Here is a 19,809-nt window from a genome sequence, read left to right on the forward strand (position 1 = left end):
CTCTAAACAGTGGAGGCGGATTACGACACCACCAATCTACCACTGCATATGATGCTGTGTTTTTGAGGAGATGAAATAATTTAGCCTCTAACAAGTAACAAGCAAACAACCACTTCAAGGCACCCACAACCATTGTTACAACTGAATGAAACGTTAACAAGGGTGCTTGTGAATGTGAGTATTCTCATTCACCCAGTTCATGTGTTCTCAGGGAATTGAATGAATCGAAACATGGACTGTTCCGATGCTAAGACGTTTTGCCTCACCCGAGCAGGCTTCATCAGTGCACCAACGCTAGATAGGACAACTCTTGGTCTCTCTCCTGTGTATCTTAACAACTGTGGTTTTGTATTCCAAAAGAGCGAAACCATTCTTGGTTGGGGCGTGCCTGTAACTTAAAGAGGGTTACCAACTTACTTGGGTTTCCACACCAACAAGCAGGCTATGGAGCTGTCCTATCTAGCCTTTGTGCATGGACTGATGAATCCTACTTGATGAGGGGTGGAAAGTGTTCTAAAACAACCAGAACAGTCCAGTTGCGATTAATTCAATGCTTTGAGCATACTGCATGGATGAAGGAGAATATTTACAGGGATATTTGAAATCAGAGGTAATGACAGTCACAGAGGAAGATTTCAGAAGGCTTTTATTTTGAAATGTTGAATCTGATTTACATAAAATTAACAAAAATAAGAAACAACACTCATCAATTATAATAATTCAGTTTTAAAAGTGCTGGTTTGTTGGGCTGTACATTTTCAGCTCATGAGACTTGTGGACCCCTTTTGGTCAAAAATTTCAACAGTAGGACATTAGTGCACACTACTGTAGTGTAGTCACTTTAGGCTAAAAGTGTTCTGGGTGGTTCTGAAGGCAGGTGATGAACTTCTTCACCTCTTTGCCTTCAAAGCAGATCTGGTATATGGATGCAAAGAGTGGGAACCTAAAGGAGGAAGAGAATAATTTCTGAAAACGAATCAGTAAACTATTCAGTGTCTGCCAGGAAGGCCAGGTGACTTACTTGTTGACCACATTCTTCTTCTGTAGAATCTTGTATATCTCAGCCGAGGTTTGTGGACCCTGTAGTTTCTGGCCATTTAGCATTTCAGCCTCCAGCTCTGCGATGGACTTGTTAAGAAAAAATGTTTTTAATAAATATAACACGATTAATGTTTTATGTTCCTGTCTTCTTTTGGTCACGTTATTATCATTTGTCTGAGTCTCTGATTATGTGATGCTTTGTTTCTATATAATTTTAGATACAGTTTTTTAGGTAATATGCTTTCATTTGTATGTAGTTTCATCATTAAATTTGTAAATTCTTGCATCAATTCATTTTTTATTGTGAGTGTGGATTTTTAATAAACTCAAACTAAAAAAAAGTGACGCATGAGTAGTACAGTGTTTTTTTGTGTCTTTGTTGTGAGATGGACTCCAGGAGAGAGGAACTGGTGCAAACAGTCACCTTGGAAGTTTTGACAAAGGCCTCTGCAACTTTGCGATTTCGTCCCCCGTAGCAAGTAGTGATAAGATCTGCCACGCCGCAGCTCTCCAAGAAGGTGTTGGCGCTCACTTGGCCCTTGCAGAACAACTTGGCGAAGGCAACCATCTCCATCAAACCCAGCCTGATCACAGCAGCTTTGGTGTTATCTCCAAATCCGAGGCCGTCACAGAATCCGGCCCCCAATGCCACGATGTTCTGGCATGCCAAATGGGCACACAATCATTAGCTCCCCTTGTAAATTGATTTGACGATATCTGCACATTTACCTTTAGGGCTCCACACAGCTCCACTGTGTCACTCTCCTGCACCACAGTAATGCGAAAATTGGGAGTCTGAAGCAGCTCTTTGAAGATAAGTCCATTTGCCTCATTTGTTGAGCCTATAGGTTTTGGAAATAGTAAAGAAAAAGTGCAACAAATGTCAACTGCAAGTAACAGAATGAAGCGATCAACTAAACCAATCACCAATTGTGGTTTCGCAGAACTTCTCATCTGCCACCTCACTGGCAATGTTGGCCCCCATCAGGACGCTGACCTCAATTTCAAGTTCCTTTCTGATGATGTCTGATATTAGATGCAACCTGTCTTGACCTTCGTTGATGCCCTAAAGGAAGGTCATTCCCAGAATCAAGCAACTTTGATTTATTTTGCCATCTGAACATGCAAAGAGGATCCTACTTTGATGAGTGAAATGCCAATCGCCCCGTCTGCAACGTGAGGTTTTATTTGGTCGCAAAGTGAGCTGACGAATTGGTGCGGGGTGACAAAAACTAGCAACTTTGCTCCTGTCACGGCCTCTGTGACATCTGGAACAGCCACCTATACAAAACAGTGACAAAGTTAGGTCATACAATAATGAGCTGATCCTTTACAGTGTTCAAAAGCTCCATCTTATTGTCAGAGGTGTCTTTGATGCTTGTGTTCAATTGTATAACCTTCTTATTGTCACATTGTGACATCACGCTATTTGTGTATGTTGATGTGAATGTTGAATGCACCACAATACACAGACCCTCACACTATCTAAACCATAGGTTCAGATACTGTAAAAACATTATTTCCTAATGATTCCTTTTTATACTGGACAATTACCACATTCTTTGGCAGCTTGTGACCAGGCAAATATTTGACATTTTCATGCTCCGTGTTGATTATCTCACTAAGCTTCTTCCCATCGATCATTTCTTCATAAACCCACATGTTCACCATTGGGTCAAACCGGTTGGATGATCTGACATTGCACCCAATGATTTTGGCAATCGAAGAACCCCTTTAAAACAAAGCAAAACAGTGAAAGAAAATTGGATTTGTGTGAACCCTACAGCCATAGTCACTGAACAAAAAGAATAAAAATACATACAGATGTGTATGATAGGATGTTAAAACGTCAACAGGTGCAAATGCAAATGGCTTTCTATGTAAACATACAGTAATGAATGGTAGCTGTGGATACAGGTTTGTGTGTGTGTGTGTGTATAAAGTAAGCGTAGCTGTGGGTCCTACTAAAACGACATGACATAACAATATTGTGCTAAAGCAGTGATTCTTAAATTATGTTACGCGGGCACCCTCTCGTGGAAGCGAAAAAAAATACTGAATGAAATGCGCAAACGGCATGACTGTGGCTTCAAACTTTTTTCCTTTTAGTCCAGAACAGTACATTTGTTAAAAAGAGCTCACTTGTCTTGAACTTTTAAGTAAAATCCATCTGCATAGTTTTTTTTATAACTATATATCTTTATAAACTAGTTTTTAATTTTCCTATACAGTGTTTGTGTTCAAATTGTGCATAGTGTTAAAGTGGCTTACCATAACATATACTTTTTGATTCATTATAGGCCACTTTATTTTACTTATGATCAATATGGTCATAAGTACATACGCTGAGGGCTAATAATTTTACTTAAGAGGTTTCTTTTTAAAAGTATGAGAACTGTTCGGACTAAAACGGACTACGTGTGCAATCAGTTTGGCGTCGTTTTTCTTTGATGTGATGGATTAAACAAATCGAAGTTTACACGAAAAAAATTGGAACCAAATATATCACGCACGAGAGCGCAAACTGTTAATGTAAAATAGCATTCTGAGAGACACTTTTAAAAATTTAAATGTACCAGTTTCCCGATCCCAAGATGCAGACTTTTGTCCCAGGCATTTTGGGCCTATGGTCGTTGTCTTCAAATCTTGTTTAATGTCTTCCGCATCAACTGACTTCCTTATACGCCCCACGATTCAACCAGGTGCAGGTTTTACTAACACATTTTGCCACTGAAAATTAGATTTTTGATATTTTTATTTTTTTTCCTGTAACAAAAAATGTCAATAGTTTTAAAACAGTGACTCTTTCAAATCTTCATTTGCCAAGAGTAACGCCGATGAACTCATCAAGACATTTTCCATGCCATTTTTCCTGTTCAGGGTCATCGCAGGTAATAGCTACACAGTAAGGCCAATTGTTTATTTATATTAGCGATATAATAAAATATCACATATATTAATTTACAAGGTGAAATAATTGAAAATATAATCTTATTCTGACGTCACACCGGATATGTTGATACCGATGTGGAAATTTCCTGTGATAGATGCTATTTATTTATTTATTTATTTATTTATTTATTTATTTTTGTATGTATTTCCAAAATAATGTTCATCAATAAACGTCAGTACTCAGTGATTGATGAATTCGGCTTTAGTACACACTGAAACAGTTTTACCTATGCCCGTATGATAGCGGTACTGGATCAAGTAGGACAGAATTTTCTTCTCGAAATCCACGAAGATATAGATTAGTTATTTTTGACTGCTTAATAAGTCATATATTATTTAAAAAATAAAAATAAAAATGCATTTGATTTTAGTTTTGTAATATTCTGATGCGAATCAATGACAATTAGTCACGTGATATGTTTCCGGTCGAGCTACCAGGAAGGCTCTCAAGCTAGTTTAGCTAGACATGTTTTATCAGGTTTTATACAAAATAGCAAGAAGACAAATGGCTTTCTGTAGCTCGTGTTATCAATACCAAATGGATTTTCAACGTCTATCTGCATTTTAAAGTAACATCGTCTTCTTTAATCACGTCTTGATTTGACGGGTTAGCTTAAGGCCAGCAGCAGACTGCGGCTAAGCTAAAGGTGGTGGTGTTGCAAGTGACTATGCAAGGGGAAACCACGTCAATACGAATCACGGAAAACGAAGGAAAACTGGATGTATTTCCCCAGAACAGGACTCCAAGCTCGGGTAGAGCAAGTGCCAAGAGCTGGCAGTATAGGTGAGTCTTTTTTATTTATTTTTTTTAGCTTGATGACGCTATTTAGCTGGTTATCCAATCGTATCATGTGTTTATTAGACGGCATCTCTCTCTTCAGAATCATCTCTCTTTATAAATACACACAGACCCTTTCCAAAAAATGTGAATATCATGGAAAAGTTTTATTTCCATAATTCAATTAAAAAAGTTAAAAGAATTTAAGGTGGACGTGGGACTGCATCAGGGATCAGCCCTGAGCCCCTTCCTTTTTGCAGTGGTGATGGATAGGCTGACAGATGAGGTTAGACTGGAATCCCCGTGGACCATGATGTTTGCAGATGACATTGTGATCTGCAGTGAAAGCAGGGAGCAGCTGGAGGAACAGTTAGAAAGATGGAGGCATGCACTGGTAAGAAGAGGAATGAAGATTAGCCGAAGTAAAACAGAATATATGTGCATGAATGAGAGGGGTGGTGGGGGAAGAATGAGGCTACAGGGAGAAGAGATGGCAAGGGTAGAGGACTTTAAATACTTGGGGTCAACCGTCCAGAGCAATGGTGAGTGTGGTCAGGAAGTGAAGAAACGGGTCCAAGCAGGTTGGAACGGGTGGAGGAAGGTGTCAGGTGTGTTATGTGACAGAAGAGTCTCTGCTAGGATGAAGGGCAAAGTTTATAAAACAGTGGTGAGGCCAGCCATGATGTATGGATTAGAGACAGTGGCACTGAAGAGAAAACAGGAAGCAGAGCTGGAGGTGGCGGAAATGAAGATGTTGAGGTTCGCTCTCGGAGTGACCAGGTTGGATAAAATTAGAAATGAGCTCATCAGAGGGACAGCCAGGGTTCGATGTTTTGGAGACAAAGTTAGAGAGAGCAGACTTCAATGGTTTGGACACGTCCAGAGGAGAGAGAGTGAGTATATTGGTAGAAGGATGATGAGGATGGAGCTGCCAGGCAAGAGAGCTAGAGGAAGACCAAAGAGAAGGTTGATGGATGTCGTGAGGGAAGACATGATGGCAGTTGGTGTTCGAGAGGAGGATGCAGGAGATAGGCTCTCATGGAAAAGGATGACTCGCTGTGGCGACCCCTAACGGGACAAGCCGAAAGGAAAAGAAGAAGAATTAAAAAAGTTAAACTTTCATAGCTTGTAGATTCAGGGCCCGCAAATGTAAACAATTTCAAGTATTTATTTGTTTTTATTTTTACATAATTTGAGCTTCCAGCTCATAAAACCCACAAAATAAAAAATTCTAAAACTGTGAAGAAATCACCATTTCTCTTTTTTTCTAGAAAAAAGAGAGGAATTAGGGTCACATTATCCATCCATCCATCCATCCATCCATTTTCTTTACCGTTTATCTTCACTAAGGTCGTGAGCTGCTGGAGCCTATCCCAGCTATCTTCGGGCGTGAGGCGGGGTACACCCTGAACCGGTCGCCGGCCAATAGGGTCACAGTAAATCAATCAAAATATGTAAGTAAAATAAGTTTGTTTAAATTGTGGGCCCTGATTCTATAATCTATGAAAATAGATTTTGAAAATATGAAGTTTTTGGAAAGGGTCTGTATGTATGTATGTATGTATGTATGTATGTGTGTGTGTGTGTAAGTATATGTATATATTTTATTTTTATTTTTCCTGGACCGCTCATCGCCATTAGGGTCGCGGGCGTGCTGGAGCCTGTCCCAGCTGACTTTTGGGATACACCCTGAACTGGTCGGCAGCCAATCGCAGGGCACCTCCAGTATAAACAAACAACCACATGCACTCATATTGACCCCTCTGGGCAATTTAGGATTTTCAACTAACCTACCAGGTGGCACGGTGACCGACTGGTTAGAGCATCTGCCTCACAGTTCTGAGGAGCGGGGTTCAATCCCCGGCCCCGCCTGTGTGGAGTTTGCATGTTCTACCCGTGCCTGCGTGGGTTTTCTTCGGGCACACCGGTTTCCTCCCACATCCCAAAAACATGCATGGTAGGTTAATTGACAACTCTAAATTGCCCGTAGGTGTGACTGTGAGTGCGAATGGTTGTTTGTTTGTATGCCCTGCGATTGGCTGGCAACCAGTTCAGGGTGTACCCCGCCTCCTGCCCGATGATAGCTGGGATAAGCTCCAGCACGCCCGCGACCCTAGTGAGAAGAAGCGGCTCAGAAAATGGATGGATGGAACTAACCTACCATGCATGTTTTTGAGATGTGGGAGGTAGGGTTGGGCATCGAGAATTGAGAACCGATTGGAACCGGAACGTTAGTCCCGGTTCTCCCGGAATCGGTTCAAATTTAAAAATTTTGGTTCCCAGTTTTGATGCCTACAGTCAAGAAGTGGTGAAAATCAACGAAGAAGAATAACGCGCACGAAGACGTGCTTGTGCCCAACAGCAGCGGTGAACAAAAGTGTGTTTTAACTTTGTTAAAATTAATGACCAGTCGCCTCAGTGCAACACTTGGAATTAGATTATATTGTGCAAAGGAGGCTTTCATGACGTGTAGCGTCTGACGCTCTCCGAGCATCAGCGTACACCGTGTACAGCTTCAGTGAAGTCAACTGGGTGAGTGAAACAATAAAATACATCTATGCCAACATTGAGACAGCTAACAAGGCAAATGGTTGGTTGCACTTTTTCACTTATGTTTTTAGAGCCGATGACAGAAAAAAACCCCAAATCTTAACATTGAGCTAAAACTTCACCGTAGCAACTTTAACAATGAATTGGGACAAAATTCACAAAAACGTTATTTCACAGTCTCGCAAACACTAACCTTGTCCCTCATCAGTGGGTAAGGAAAGGAATCAACATTTTATAGCATTTTGTTCCACGCATAAAAACAAAAAAACAAAAAATAACCAGTGCTGTGTGAAGTTACTTTTCGTGCCAAAATGCTGAGTTCTGGTGTGGACCCTTCAAAATAAAATGCTACAAGCTTAAAACAGGAAGTCAAGTTAAAACATGCACATATAAACCATTTGATGTGATAAAACAGTCCCAAATAACGATTTTAACAATGGTATATTTAGGTTTTAGTTGAAACATTAATGAATGAATATTAAGTCAATTGAATTAGTTCCACACACATAGACTTTTAATTCATAGGTTTGATAGTTATACTTGTTATAAAGAACCCTGAGTCAAATGTTCATTTTAGTCTATGCTGCGGGCTGCTAAGAAAATGGATGTTCATAATTTGGACACCCTTTATTTAAACCATGCAAACATTTTTGACCCAACCCCCTAAAAGAATCGGAATTGAGACTCATTTGAAACCGGAATTGAAATAAGAAACGGGAATCGGAACCGGAATCGCTCAAATTCAAACGATGCCCAATGTGGGAGGAAACCGGAGTACCCAGAGAAAACCCATGCAGCCACGGGGAGAACATGCAAACTCCACACAGGCAAGGTCGGATTTGAACCCGGGTGCTAACCAGTCGTCCGGCGTGTGTGTGTGTGTGTTTGTGTGTGTGTTGTGTGTGTGTATGTATGTATATATATATATATATATATATATATAATTATACACACACACACACACACATAATCGCAGGTGTCATAGTAAGACTGTCAACGAGTTTGTGATTAGAATTTCGGTCCTTGTATTTAGCCTCTTTTGGTTTACTTTTGACCGGACAAATTACAAAAAATAAAAACGTCACCTTATGGCTGTGTGCCCAGTCCCAATGGTTTTTATCTTCTGTTTGTCTCCTTTTGCATGATAACATTGGCTGCAAGTGACCACATGGAGAATATCGATGGCTACTTGATGAAGTATACCAACCTCGTGACAGGCTGGCAGTATAGGTGAAGAGACATACTCAAATGCGCAACCATTGAAGTTCAACTTTGCATTGCCTTGTCACTGTAATTTACAGAGTTGTACACTTTATCTTGCTGTTTCCAGGTTCTTTGTCTTAAACAATGAGGCGGGGTTGCTGGAGTACTTTGTCAATGAGCAGTCCCGGCCTCAGAAACCTCGTGGCATGCTCCCCCTGGCTGGGGCAGTCATCTCCCCCAGTGACGAGGACTCTCATACATTCACTGTCAATGCCATCAGTGGAGAACAGTACAAGCTAAGGGGTGTGTTGGACACATTGCTGTCTGTTTCTCACTTTTTCGCCGATCCGATCAATGACGTCAATTATCGGCTCCGCAAAAGACATTTACTCCGCGTCGCCATCGTGCACAGTATCCAAAAGCTAGTTTATTTTTAGCCTTGTCGTGTGTCTTTTGACGTAGTACTGTAAATATCTGACGGCCAATAAAGTTATTTAAAAAAAAAAAAAAAAAAAAAAAAAAAAAACGTCTGAGACAGACAACACATAATGCCCGGATCAGATTACAAGACAAATTTGCTATTTCACGATTGTCAGACTACTGCAATAAAATCATGTATTCCGATACCACCGCATCGCGTTTTTTTACAATCATTGGGTTTTATCTTGTCAACTCAAATGCGACCGGATACACTCGTTACCATGGCGACGACAACAAGAGTGTATCGCGCCGACTGTATGATAAGGACAAAATGGGAAAAACGTGTGTTGGTGGTCACCGGTGCTCAGGAAATGAGAGGACGTTCATTTAAGGCTTGCTTGAGTTATGTTCACGTACTTTTAATACGATACGGCTCCCAAGCAGGCAACAAAAACGTTATGTAGCCTAGCAAGCCTAGTGCTAGCACTAACGGTTATGCGTAAACATGCCGCCATTCTGTCGAAAAGTTTCGGTGTGGGTGAAGTAATTTAATTACAGTAAGTTAGCACCCATTATGTCTGTCATGTTGTAATGTTGGTTTGACCTGACTGATTAGAATACACGATCTGTCTAGAGCGGTGATTTCCAACCTTTATGGAGCCAAGGAACATATTTTACAATTGAAAAATCTCCCGGCACCCAAACAAACAAAAATGTCACAAAAAGTGGATACATTAATTACTGTGTGTACTTCCTGCCATCTAATAGAAAGACCATTCATTTGTTCTGTCTGTCACTATGCCTCACTGGCATAAATAGATGAACAAAGATATACATTTATTGTAAATATAATTTTTTTAGCAATTAAGTACAGAAGTATATACAGTAAATGAACAGGTCATTTAAATAGACAGATTGCTCCATCTTGTGATCGGTTATCGTTTTTTTAAAACTCCGTGATCGGCCCCAAACATCCTGATCGTGTAAAGCCTAATATATATATGTGTCATTCTCAGCCACAGACGCCAAAGAGAGGCAACACTGGGTGAGCAGACTGCAAATCTGCACACAGCATCACACTGAGGCCATGGGGAAGGTAAGACTGTTTGAAACAGGTGGGGAAATATTTCACTTGATTTAATTAAACCTTGCCTCGCTTTACTTAGAGTAATCCTCCACCTAAGTCACGCAGCTACTCGATGGTGTCTCAAGGCAGTAGCAGCTCACCCATGTCTCTGCGTCGACCTAGCCAGAATCCCGCCTCCTTATTCCACTGGCAAATGCACAAGGGCTCATCACTGTACTCCAGCAAGCGTTCCCTGCTGCCAGACCACCTAATGGATGCCAGAGAAGTCAATAATTAAGCACACTACACTGATTGACAGAAATGTGTATTGTTTTAATTATACAAAAGAAGGCAATGTCAAAAGGTGTCAAATACATGTTATTATATTCTTTTGATATGTTTGTAACCAATAACCAAACACATTACACCTCGCCCTCTAGATGATGAGCCAGGCTCAAAGCCAGCACAAAGACCTGATCCAGGGCATAGAGGGCCTACCTGCAGGTCCTGGACTTTCTGCTTTGGACCAGGACCTGCTAATGCTCAAGGCTACCTCCATGGCCACCATGACCTGCCTCAACGAGTGCCTACATATCCTGAACCTGCAGCAGGTGGCCAGGCAGAGCGGTTCGATGGGAGGTGAGCTGCTTGTTTCCTTTCCATATCTTAAAATTGTAATGAAAGCGAAACAGAATTTGTCGTAATTAGTAGGCCTACAAGTCAAGATGTTCTTGTTCAGCTGGCCTCCATCCATTCTAGACAAACAGTGGAATAATTTTGCATTATTAATAGGGAACTTTACCTATTATTGCCACCTGTGTCAACAGTAATTGGACCTCAGGTAGTTACAATATCCAAGCAGCGCTGTGACACATAGCAGTTTTAATTAGGTTTTTTAAAAATACTGTATGCAGCACACATAGTACAGTATTCATGTCAGATTCATGTTTGACTTTAAAACTCACTCTCTGTTGAAAATAATTTGAAACAGGAAAACAGCCAGGTCATGTCCCACTTTTCTGAAGCAGATCTTATTACTCAATGCATATTTCATCAGACAGCACCAATCGCAACAGCCAATCAGATTAAATTGCCCGGCAGCATGCAAGGTGAATTTGAATGGGATTGGCCCACCCCTAAACTTGCATAAAAAGATGCCACACCGGCAGGCCTAAACCAATCCAACGACGAGGAGGTTTCCTGTCGGCGGGGCAAGTATTGTGAGCCACGGTTTGTCTGAAGGGTCGAGTTGCACTCCGCTGATCTTGAACTAGAACCATCTGTCTACCACATGTCAGGCAGTTGTGGCCGTTGTATCGCGAGTGGTAGGTTCCTGTCGAGCTACGTGTGTGTGTGTGTGTGCGTGTGTGTGTGTGTGTGTGCGCATGCGCGCGCACAGAGTTGTGAGTGTTGGGGAGGCCTTGGGATGGGGGGAAATTAATATCATGAGTACCTCTGAATCTGCTGCTATGCACCCCCCGCTCGTGGCAGGATCCACCATTGAGTGGCTGGAGCCCAAGCTGCCTGACATTCTGAAGAATGGCAGCAGTTCAATGGGCAGCTTCACAACAGGAGAGGGCATGCTGATGGAAGGATGTCTGGAGCTCAGCAGCCCGGAGTCCTGCAGTTTCTCTGGGGTAAGACACTAAGAGCTACAGTCTTTCCCAAGGTGTACCAACATACAGGACAACATGGATGAATGAATTCATTATTGTCTTGCTCTTTCAGGAGCAAGAAGACATTGATGCTGAGGATGAGATAATGGACTCTGTCACAGAGAAAGAGGAGGACCTGTGTGCAGTGGAGGAGGAGCGCAGTGTCATTCTACACCTGCTCTCGCAGCTGAAGCTGGGCATGGACCTCACGCGGGTAGGTCGAGTTCCCTGTGCTGACAGGTAAAAAAAACAAATTTTGACGTGCTGACTTAAAATAAGCACCATGTCTTGCCCACCGTGTGCTGTGGAGTTCATCTGGTTATTTTCTCTGGTCGGAGGTTGTGTTTATATTAGCAAGGGCTTGTTTGCAACTTCCGAGGCACAGTTTTTGAACCGAGATTAATTTACTTAATGATGGCTCGGTAATTTGTCAATTATTTCCCTATTCAAAAAACACCTACCATTCTTAAAGCTGATTTGAATAATGAAATGTGTGCTTGCAGGGTCTGAAGTTGTAATAACAAATTTCAGAACCAAAACCAGAATCATCTTTATTTGCCAAGTATGTCAAAAACACACAAGGAATTTATCTCCAGTAATTGGAGCCACTCTAGTACAACAGACAGCCATTTGACAAAAAATACTTTTAAGACATAAAACACAGTAGGGAGAGTCACTGAGCAATGAAAGGTAACCGGTAATGTGGTAATGCTGATGCAATTATTTGTTTGGTTTTTTGACAGTTGTGCAAATGATGCAGAGTCCTCTTGCAATTTAGAGCAGTTTGAAATGACTAATAGAGCAATAATCTGGTACAGTGATAACTATGCAAATGGTGCAGAGACTTCAAGAAATGTAAGCATTTTAAAATGACAAGTAGTGCGATAAGCTGGAACAGTGACAATTGTGCAAATGGTGCAGATACTTCTCAAGCACGAGTGGCCAGTATTGGTCAACAACCGATATGCAAGTAGTGCGGAGTGACAAGACTACTACAGCGAGTGCACAAATAATGTATAATTCGGCCGACAGAGATGTGACAACAATCGCAATGCAAAATTGGCAGCATGTTACAATGGAATTGAAAGTTAAAGGTTTAAGAAGTTAATGGCAAGAGGGAAGAAGCTATTGGAATGTCTGCTTGTTTTAGTTTGTGTTGATTGATAGCGCCTACCTGAGGGAAGGAGCTGGAAGAGGTGGTGACCAGGATGAGGAGGGTCCAAAAGGATTTTGCATGCTCTTGTCTTAGTTCTGGCAGCGTACAAGTTCTCAAGGGTGGGTAGGGTGGTACTGATGATTTTTTTCGGCAGTCTTGATTGTCCGTTGCAGTCGGAGTTTGTCCTTTTTTGTGGCAGCACCAAACCAGACTGTGATGGATGAACACAGGACTGATTCGATGACCGCTGTGTAGAACTGCCTCAACAACTCCTGTGGCATGCCGTGCTTCCTCAGAAGCCGCAGTAAGTACTTCCTGTGCTGGGCCTTTTTGAGGATGGAGTTGATGTTCGTCTCCCACTTCAAGTCCTGAGAGACTGTAATTCAGAGGGACTGTGATGGATGAACACAGGACTGATTCGATGACTGCTGTGTAGAACTGACTCAACAGCTCCTGTGGCATGCCGTGCTTCCTCAGAAGCCGCAGTAAGTACTTCCTCTGCTGGGCCTTTTTGAGGATGGAGTTGATGTTCGTCTCCCACTTCAAGTCCTGAGAGACTGTAATTCAGAGGAGCTTGAAGGTCTCAACAGTTGACACAGAGCAGCTGGACAGCGTGAGGGACAGCTGCGGTGAAGTATGCTTCTTAAAGTCCACGATCATCTCAACAGCCTTGAGTGTGTTCAGCTCCTGGTTGTGTTGGGCGCACCACTGCTTCAGCTGCTCCACTTCTTGTCTATATGAGGACTCTGCAGTCTTTAATGAGGACGATGACTGTGGTGAGGTCTGCAAACTTCAAGAGTTTGACAACTGGGTGCGTTGAGGTGCAGTCGTTTGTGTAGAGAGAGAAGAGTAGCGTAGAGAGGACACGTCTTCCCGGTGCTGATGGTGAGTGTGGATGAGGTGGTGTCCACCAGCCTCACCTGCTGTGTCCTGCACGTCACGAGACGCTGAGCTGGAGAAGCTAGGAGGAGAGGAGTTCGGGGATGATGGTAGTGAATGCAGAGCTGAAGTCCACGAACAGGATCCTCGCGTAGCTTCCCTCACTGCTGAGGTGTTCTAGGATGAAGTGCAGTCCCATGTTGACTGCATTATCTACAGACCTGTTTGCTCTGTTGGCAAACTGCAGGAGGTCCAACAGTGACGCTCTTGAGGTGTTCCAGCACGAGGTGTTCAAAGGACTTCATGACCACAGATGTGATGGTGACAGGCCTGTAGTCATTCAGACCCAAGATTGCAGGTTTCTTAGGGACTGGAATGATGGGGACACGAGGTCTGGGGGTCTGGGCCTGCCGCTTTGTTGATCTTTTGTTGTTTGAAGATGCGTCGCACATCCTGTTCATGGATTGTCAACGGAGAAGGGGGAGTCAGAGGTATGATGGTGGTGCGGCTGGGTGCTGTGGTGTGTTAAAGTGTCCTTTTCAAATTTGCATTATGTGTTCAAGTTGTTAGCTAGTCGTTTATTGTTGCTTGAGGGGATGGTTGCTTGTAGATGCTTAGCGATTGTAATCCACACCAGACTGACTTAGTCGTTAGCAGTAAACTGTTTTTCCATCTCTTCTGCATAATTTCTCTTTGTGATGTAATTTTTTTTTAGTCAGCTGATTTCTAGCCTGATTATACAGGGCTCTATCCCCACTTCGAGTGCCGCATTTTTTTCCATAAAAAGACTGCCCAATGTTTACAATATTCATGAAATTACATATAGTAAATCATTCATCTCTTCCCGTGCCTGTGTGGGTTTTCTCCGTGTACTCAGGTTTCTTCCCACATTCCATGAACAGGTTAGTGAGGATAAGCGGTATGGTAAATGGATGGATGGAAATGATTCATCAATGTTATGGCCCCGGTTTTGATGCAAATGTGAAAACACAAGTAAAAAGTGTTGAAAATCAATCCATCCATCCATCCATTTTCTGTACCGCTTATCCTCACTAGGGTCACGGGCGTGCTGGAGCCTATCCCAGCTATCCTCGGGCGAGAGGCGGGGTACACTCTGAACTGGTGGCCAGTCAATCGCAGGGCACATATAAACAAACAACCATTCACACTCACATTCACACCTATGGGTTAATTAGAGTCTTCAATTAACCTAGCATGTATGTTTTTGGGATGTGGGAGGAAACCAGAGTACCCGGAGAAAACCCACGCAGGCACGGGGAGAACATGCAAACTCCACACAGGCGGGGCTGGGATTTGAACCCCGGTCCTCAGAACTGTGAGGTCTACTGTGCCACCGAAAAATCAATAAATGTTCATTTTTTTGTATCACTAGTGATATTTTTACATGTTAGAAGAAATGTAGGGATGCTTTAAAATGGTGAATGAGCCATTGTCTATATGTCTGGAGTGTAGATAATGCTTCTAACAAAAATACCATGTAGAAAATTGTAAACATAATACACAAAAGTAAAATAGATCAATTATTTTGACTGTCCTCCAGGTTGTTCTGCCCACCTTCATCCTGGAGAAGCGTTCTCTATTGGAGATGTACGCAGACTTCATGTCGCACCCAGAACTCTTTGTGGCTATCACCGACGGTAGCACCCCAGAGGACCGAATGGTCCGCTTTGTGGAGTACTACCTCACCTCCTTCCACGAGGGCCGCAAGGGCGCCATTGCCAAGAAGCCCTACAATCCCATCATTGGTGAAACCTTCCACTGCTCCTGGAAAGTCCCCAAGACACCAGAGGGCCCTTTTGCTGAGTCCCCACAAGGAAGCCCTGACCCCACGGCTTCCCAGGATTCCTACCAAGTGCGCTTTGTGGCGGAGCAAGTATCCCATCACCCTCCTGTGTCTGGGTTCTACGCAGAATGCCAGGAGAGGCGCATGTGTGTAAACACTCACGTGTGGACTAAGAGCAAGTTCATGGGCATGTCCATTGGAGTCTCCATGATCGGGGAAGGTTAGCAGGTCATTTTTATTTATTTTACCTCACATTAAGAGAAAGCTGATGTGGAAGTTTTTAATGTTGATATTTGTCAGGTTGCCTAACTTTGCTGGAACATCATGAAGAGTACAGCTTCACGTTGCCATGCGCATATGCACGCTCCATCCTCACGGTCCCTTGGGTAGAACTGGGGGGCAAAGTCAACATCTCTTGCGCCAAGACAGGCTACGCTGCAGTCATCACTTTCCAGACAAAGCCCTTCTATGGTGGTAAACTGCACAAGTAAGGACTTTGTTTCACTTATAAGTCAAGGACAAGAAAATGACAATGAATGACATTGTTTCCCAAATGTAGAGTAACAGCAGAGGTGAAGCACAACCCAACCAATGTGGTCGTGTGCCGCATTCAGGGTGAGTGGAATGGCGCTCTGGAATTTGCTTATACCAGTGGGGAGACCAGGGTGGTTGATGTCACCAAACTGCCTGTAACAAAAAAGTGGGTTCGGCCCATCGAGAAGCAAGGACCAACTGAATCCAGGTCAGTACATGGACTCAGGGAGTCCCTTGTCATAGCTGTGTAACATTCTTGTTACGTTTGTTTCTACACATGTAAACAGCATGTTTTTGAGTCAATGTTCATGAGGTTTAATAATGCATCAGAAATGAAGAACTCTCAATAAACTGTTTTTTTCTCTCGTTATTAACTCAACTCACAAATAAGTAAAAAATGAACCATTGCATTTTATATGTTGATTATTCTTAAGCTCAGTAGAAATGTTATTAAAATTAAAATTAACTATAATTTTTTTAACTTTAAAATGGGTCAGTTTCGCCCATCACAGAACAGGAAGTTTAGACACCCTCAGGCCACAACATTTAGTGGCTGTAGTAGGCCTGCATAATCGAAAGGTGGATCCATCTTCTTCTGCTTATCCAGGGTTGGGTTACGGGGGCAGAAGCATAAGCAGATAGGCCCAGACTTTCCTCTCCCCGGGCACTTTGTCCAGCTCTTCTAAGGGGATCCCGTGGCGTTCCTTGGCCAGTTGAGGCACAGTCTTTCCAGCATTAGTCTTCCCTGGGGCCTCCTTGCTCACAACACGTCATCAGGGAGACGGGTCAATTTTATTTCTATTGTGCCAATTCACAACTGAAGTTATTTCAAGGCACTTTACACATTGAGCAGGTCAAAAAACACCCTCCTTATATAGTAAAGAAAAGCAGCTGAACTCCACATGAACAAGCACTTGGCAATGGAGGCAAGGAAAAACGCCCTCTCTAGAAAGTAACCTTTAACAGAACCCATGTCTGTCTCAGATGGTTGGGTTGAGATGAAGTAGAGGGACAGAGGATAGTTGGAGAAAGAAAACAGGATGGAGGGGTTGAGTGACTAGGTGAGGGACAACAAGAGAACAATGGGCAAAAAAATAGCTGTATCAACAACAGTAATCTTAGGCCTGGTACACAAATAAGGATTTTTCATATCTTAAAAGATTTGTTTCTGCATCAGATCCTGCACATGAAGATGAAAAATTTGGTGTTTAACAATTTTGGTCTTGTGTGTGGTGTGCTCCAATAATGTCAACACAGAACACCACACACAAAAAATTCTGTTCTGCTGCCGAGCTCGAAATATCGCGTGATCACACAAGATCTCCCACAAATGAAAGAGAGTAGATACTTCCGGGTATGCGGCGATGTTACTCAAGTGTTTCCGAAGGGACCGGAGGCGAGACCATTGTAAAATGGTCAAAAAAAGACTTGCTAATAGAATACTTCTTGCTGTCTGTGGAACCCACTTTTAATCACACAACACCATTGGGTAAGAAGAAGAAGAATCACCTTTTATTGTCATGAACATGCATGCATGCACACAAAATTTGTTCTCTGCATTTTACCCATCACAGTGAACACATACACATACACATGTTAGTGGAACATACTGGAGCAGGGGGCAGCTGAAGCACCCGGGGAGCATTTCGGGCTATCAGTGTCTTGCTCAAGGACACCACAGCCGTGAGTCCGGGGGATGTTGGCGTATGGTCCAGTCGGGGTCTTGAACCTCGGTCCCCCACAGTGGAAGGCGATGATCTTACCCATTGGGTCGCGGCTGTTTGTTTTTATTTATGGTGTATTATGGTTTATATTATTAATCTTAATAATTGATTTTTTATGAATATATAAATATATTAAAACAATAATCAATTAATATTTAAATCATCAGCAATATTATTATATACAATTGGTGTATGGTGTATTATTTATAGTGTTTATAGTGCTCCATCCTGTAAAGATGGGTCACGATGGTCAGGATATAGGACAGGAAAGGACAGGTAGTGAGCCAGACGCTGCGACCGGTGTGTGGTGGGAGTGGCTATGAAGTGCCAAACTCCCCTGTAAAGAATTTTCATTTCATTTGTCAAATGAGAGGATATTCCAGTAAAATAATCATAAGGGCTGTGGGGCTGTGTAAAGAAATCAGAGCGTGGCCCCACACTAACTAAATCTCATAAGCATGCGTCTTGGGAGACATGCTCGTTAATCAACACTGCATGCGTCTTGGGAGACAAGCTCGTTAATCAACACTGCCACACATACTCATTACTACTCAGAGTTGTTCGGAGTTGCTCTGCAAGCATAATAAGGATGTCCCTAGAGCCAGCCTCTGCAGCCTTGGATGAGACAGTCAAAGTCCCTTCCTTAGGCCACCACCCAGCTCACAATGCACCCGACCCCATTGGACATTCCCACAGGTGAAGAAGAGGACATAACCCATTTGGGCTGTGCTAGGCCGAGCACCATGGTGCAGGCCCCTGAAAAAAAATAAAGCCCCTGAGACCCTGTCTTTGGGGATCATTGGGACACACAAATCGCAAACCCCTCCACCACGGGAAGGTAATGGCTTGAGGAGGGGCTGCATCATTAATGAGAGCCCAAAAGGTAGCTGTATCATTGAATATGCTTTTACAAAGATAAAAAAATAAATAAAGGTTGGCATTGTCAGACAAGAATTTAATAATGCTGTACAATAACATATTCTACAAGTCCACAAACTATTCTAGGGGAATGTATTATACGTTGAATATATTTGCATGTGTTTCAGGCGTTTGTGGCAGCATGTTACGGAGGCCTTGCGGCAGAAAGACATCGACAAAGCCACCGAAGACAAGAGGGTCCTTGAAGAGAGACAGCGGTCTGAGGAGAGACACCGGGCTGAGACAGAAACCTCTTGGAGGACCAAATACTTTGACAGGGAGGTGAGCAGTAATAACTCAATGTGGAACCTCCTACTTACTGTCCTGCAGACAATGCATAATGTATTAAAGCTAGATTTCGCTCCTCCAGGGTGATGGCTGGATTTATCACAAACTACTCTCCAAAAGCTCTGCTGTTAAATCCTAGTTTTATCTCTGCTGTGGTCGATTTGCCTGTGGAATGAGAGCAAGATGACCTGCACTCACAAACAGATGGACTCATAATATTCACAAAGCCTCCAAGCTTTTGTCCTGATTATATAGCTACATTATCCAACAACCAGCCACAACATTATGAGCACTTGCACAATATAATGGTATCCAATACCAGAGCTGTCTTTCCAATGACCGTAATGTTTAGTTTTCATTGACACGTGTCAGATCGGTCTTAATTTAACAATATACTCATTATTGTGGTTAGAACTGTACTGCATCATCATGGGAGCGGTGTCTAAAATATTAGTTAACTCTAAGTAGTTACAGGAGTGCAGCTCTCGTGTGGGAAATAATTATATTGTTTCAGTGTACATAATCTACTGTCAATAAAACTTGTTCTTGTACAGGTATTCTATAGCCTTAAAATAGTCAGATGGACGAGGAGTGATCTAGCCAGATTATCACAGATTGAGTATGCATTGACTCTGAGGGAATGCCCACGCCCCCCATCGTTTTATGTCCTTTGTTGTATTGCAATGGATGAAAGAACTTCATGTAAATGCATGCTAGACCTCTTGCATCTGCATTACACACATTTATACAATATATTAAAGGTTTTTAACCAATTGTGCTTGTTTTGTAATGGAATAAATACAATTTTCTTTAAACACGCTCTCGCATTTATTCCAAAACA

The 19,809-nt window shown here is 42.5% G+C and overlaps 2 protein-coding genes across 4 annotated transcripts; one reads left to right on the plus strand and one right to left on the minus strand.

Annotated features, from left to right (window-relative positions):
* Positions 1 to 628: 628 nt before the first annotated feature.
* Positions 629 to 3,776, minus strand: gpd1c (glycerol-3-phosphate dehydrogenase 1c). The gene is made up of 8 exons (XM_061777027.1): positions 3,618 to 3,776; positions 2,596 to 2,773; positions 2,182 to 2,322; positions 1,969 to 2,107; positions 1,771 to 1,883; positions 1,466 to 1,699; positions 1,022 to 1,128; positions 629 to 943 (listed from the first exon to the last, which is right to left on the minus strand). The coding sequence occupies exons 1-8, from the start codon at positions 3,656 to 3,658 to the stop codon at positions 847 to 849; spliced, it is 1,050 nt and encodes a 349-aa protein (XP_061633011.1). The 5' UTR covers positions 3,659 to 3,776; the 3' UTR covers positions 629 to 846.
* A 614-nt stretch (positions 3,777 to 4,390) lies between these two features.
* LOC133479693 (oxysterol-binding protein-related protein 11-like) lies at positions 4,391 to 19,783 on the plus strand. 3 transcript variants are annotated; one of them, XM_061777014.1, is made up of 14 exons: positions 4,392 to 4,777; positions 6,122 to 6,225; positions 8,483 to 8,551; positions 8,652 to 8,827; positions 9,961 to 10,040; positions 10,111 to 10,296; positions 10,451 to 10,649; positions 11,502 to 11,647; positions 11,739 to 11,879; positions 15,262 to 15,724; positions 15,805 to 15,991; positions 16,064 to 16,246; positions 18,809 to 18,962; positions 19,051 to 19,783. In XM_061777014.1, exons 3-14 carry the CDS (start codon positions 8,490 to 8,492, stop codon positions 19,105 to 19,107), a joined length of 2,034 nt encoding a protein of 677 aa, XP_061632998.1. In that variant the 5' UTR covers positions 4,392 to 4,777; positions 6,122 to 6,225; positions 8,483 to 8,489; the 3' UTR covers positions 19,108 to 19,783. The 3 variants fall into 3 exon arrangements, with proteins under 3 accessions (XP_061632992.1, XP_061632983.1, XP_061632998.1); XM_061777008.1 differs by lacking the exon at positions 6,122 to 6,225 and having other exon boundaries at positions 4,391 to 4,777; XM_061776999.1 differs by lacking the exon at positions 6,122 to 6,225 and having other exon boundaries at positions 4,391 to 4,776; positions 8,461 to 8,551.
* The last annotated feature ends 26 nt before the right edge of the window (positions 19,784 to 19,809 follow it).

The sequence above is a fragment of the Phyllopteryx taeniolatus genome, chromosome 1, assembly GCF_024500385.1.
Source record: "Phyllopteryx taeniolatus isolate TA_2022b chromosome 1, UOR_Ptae_1.2, whole genome shotgun sequence".
Lineage (NCBI taxonomy): Eukaryota > Metazoa > Chordata > Actinopteri > Syngnathiformes > Syngnathidae > Phyllopteryx > Phyllopteryx taeniolatus.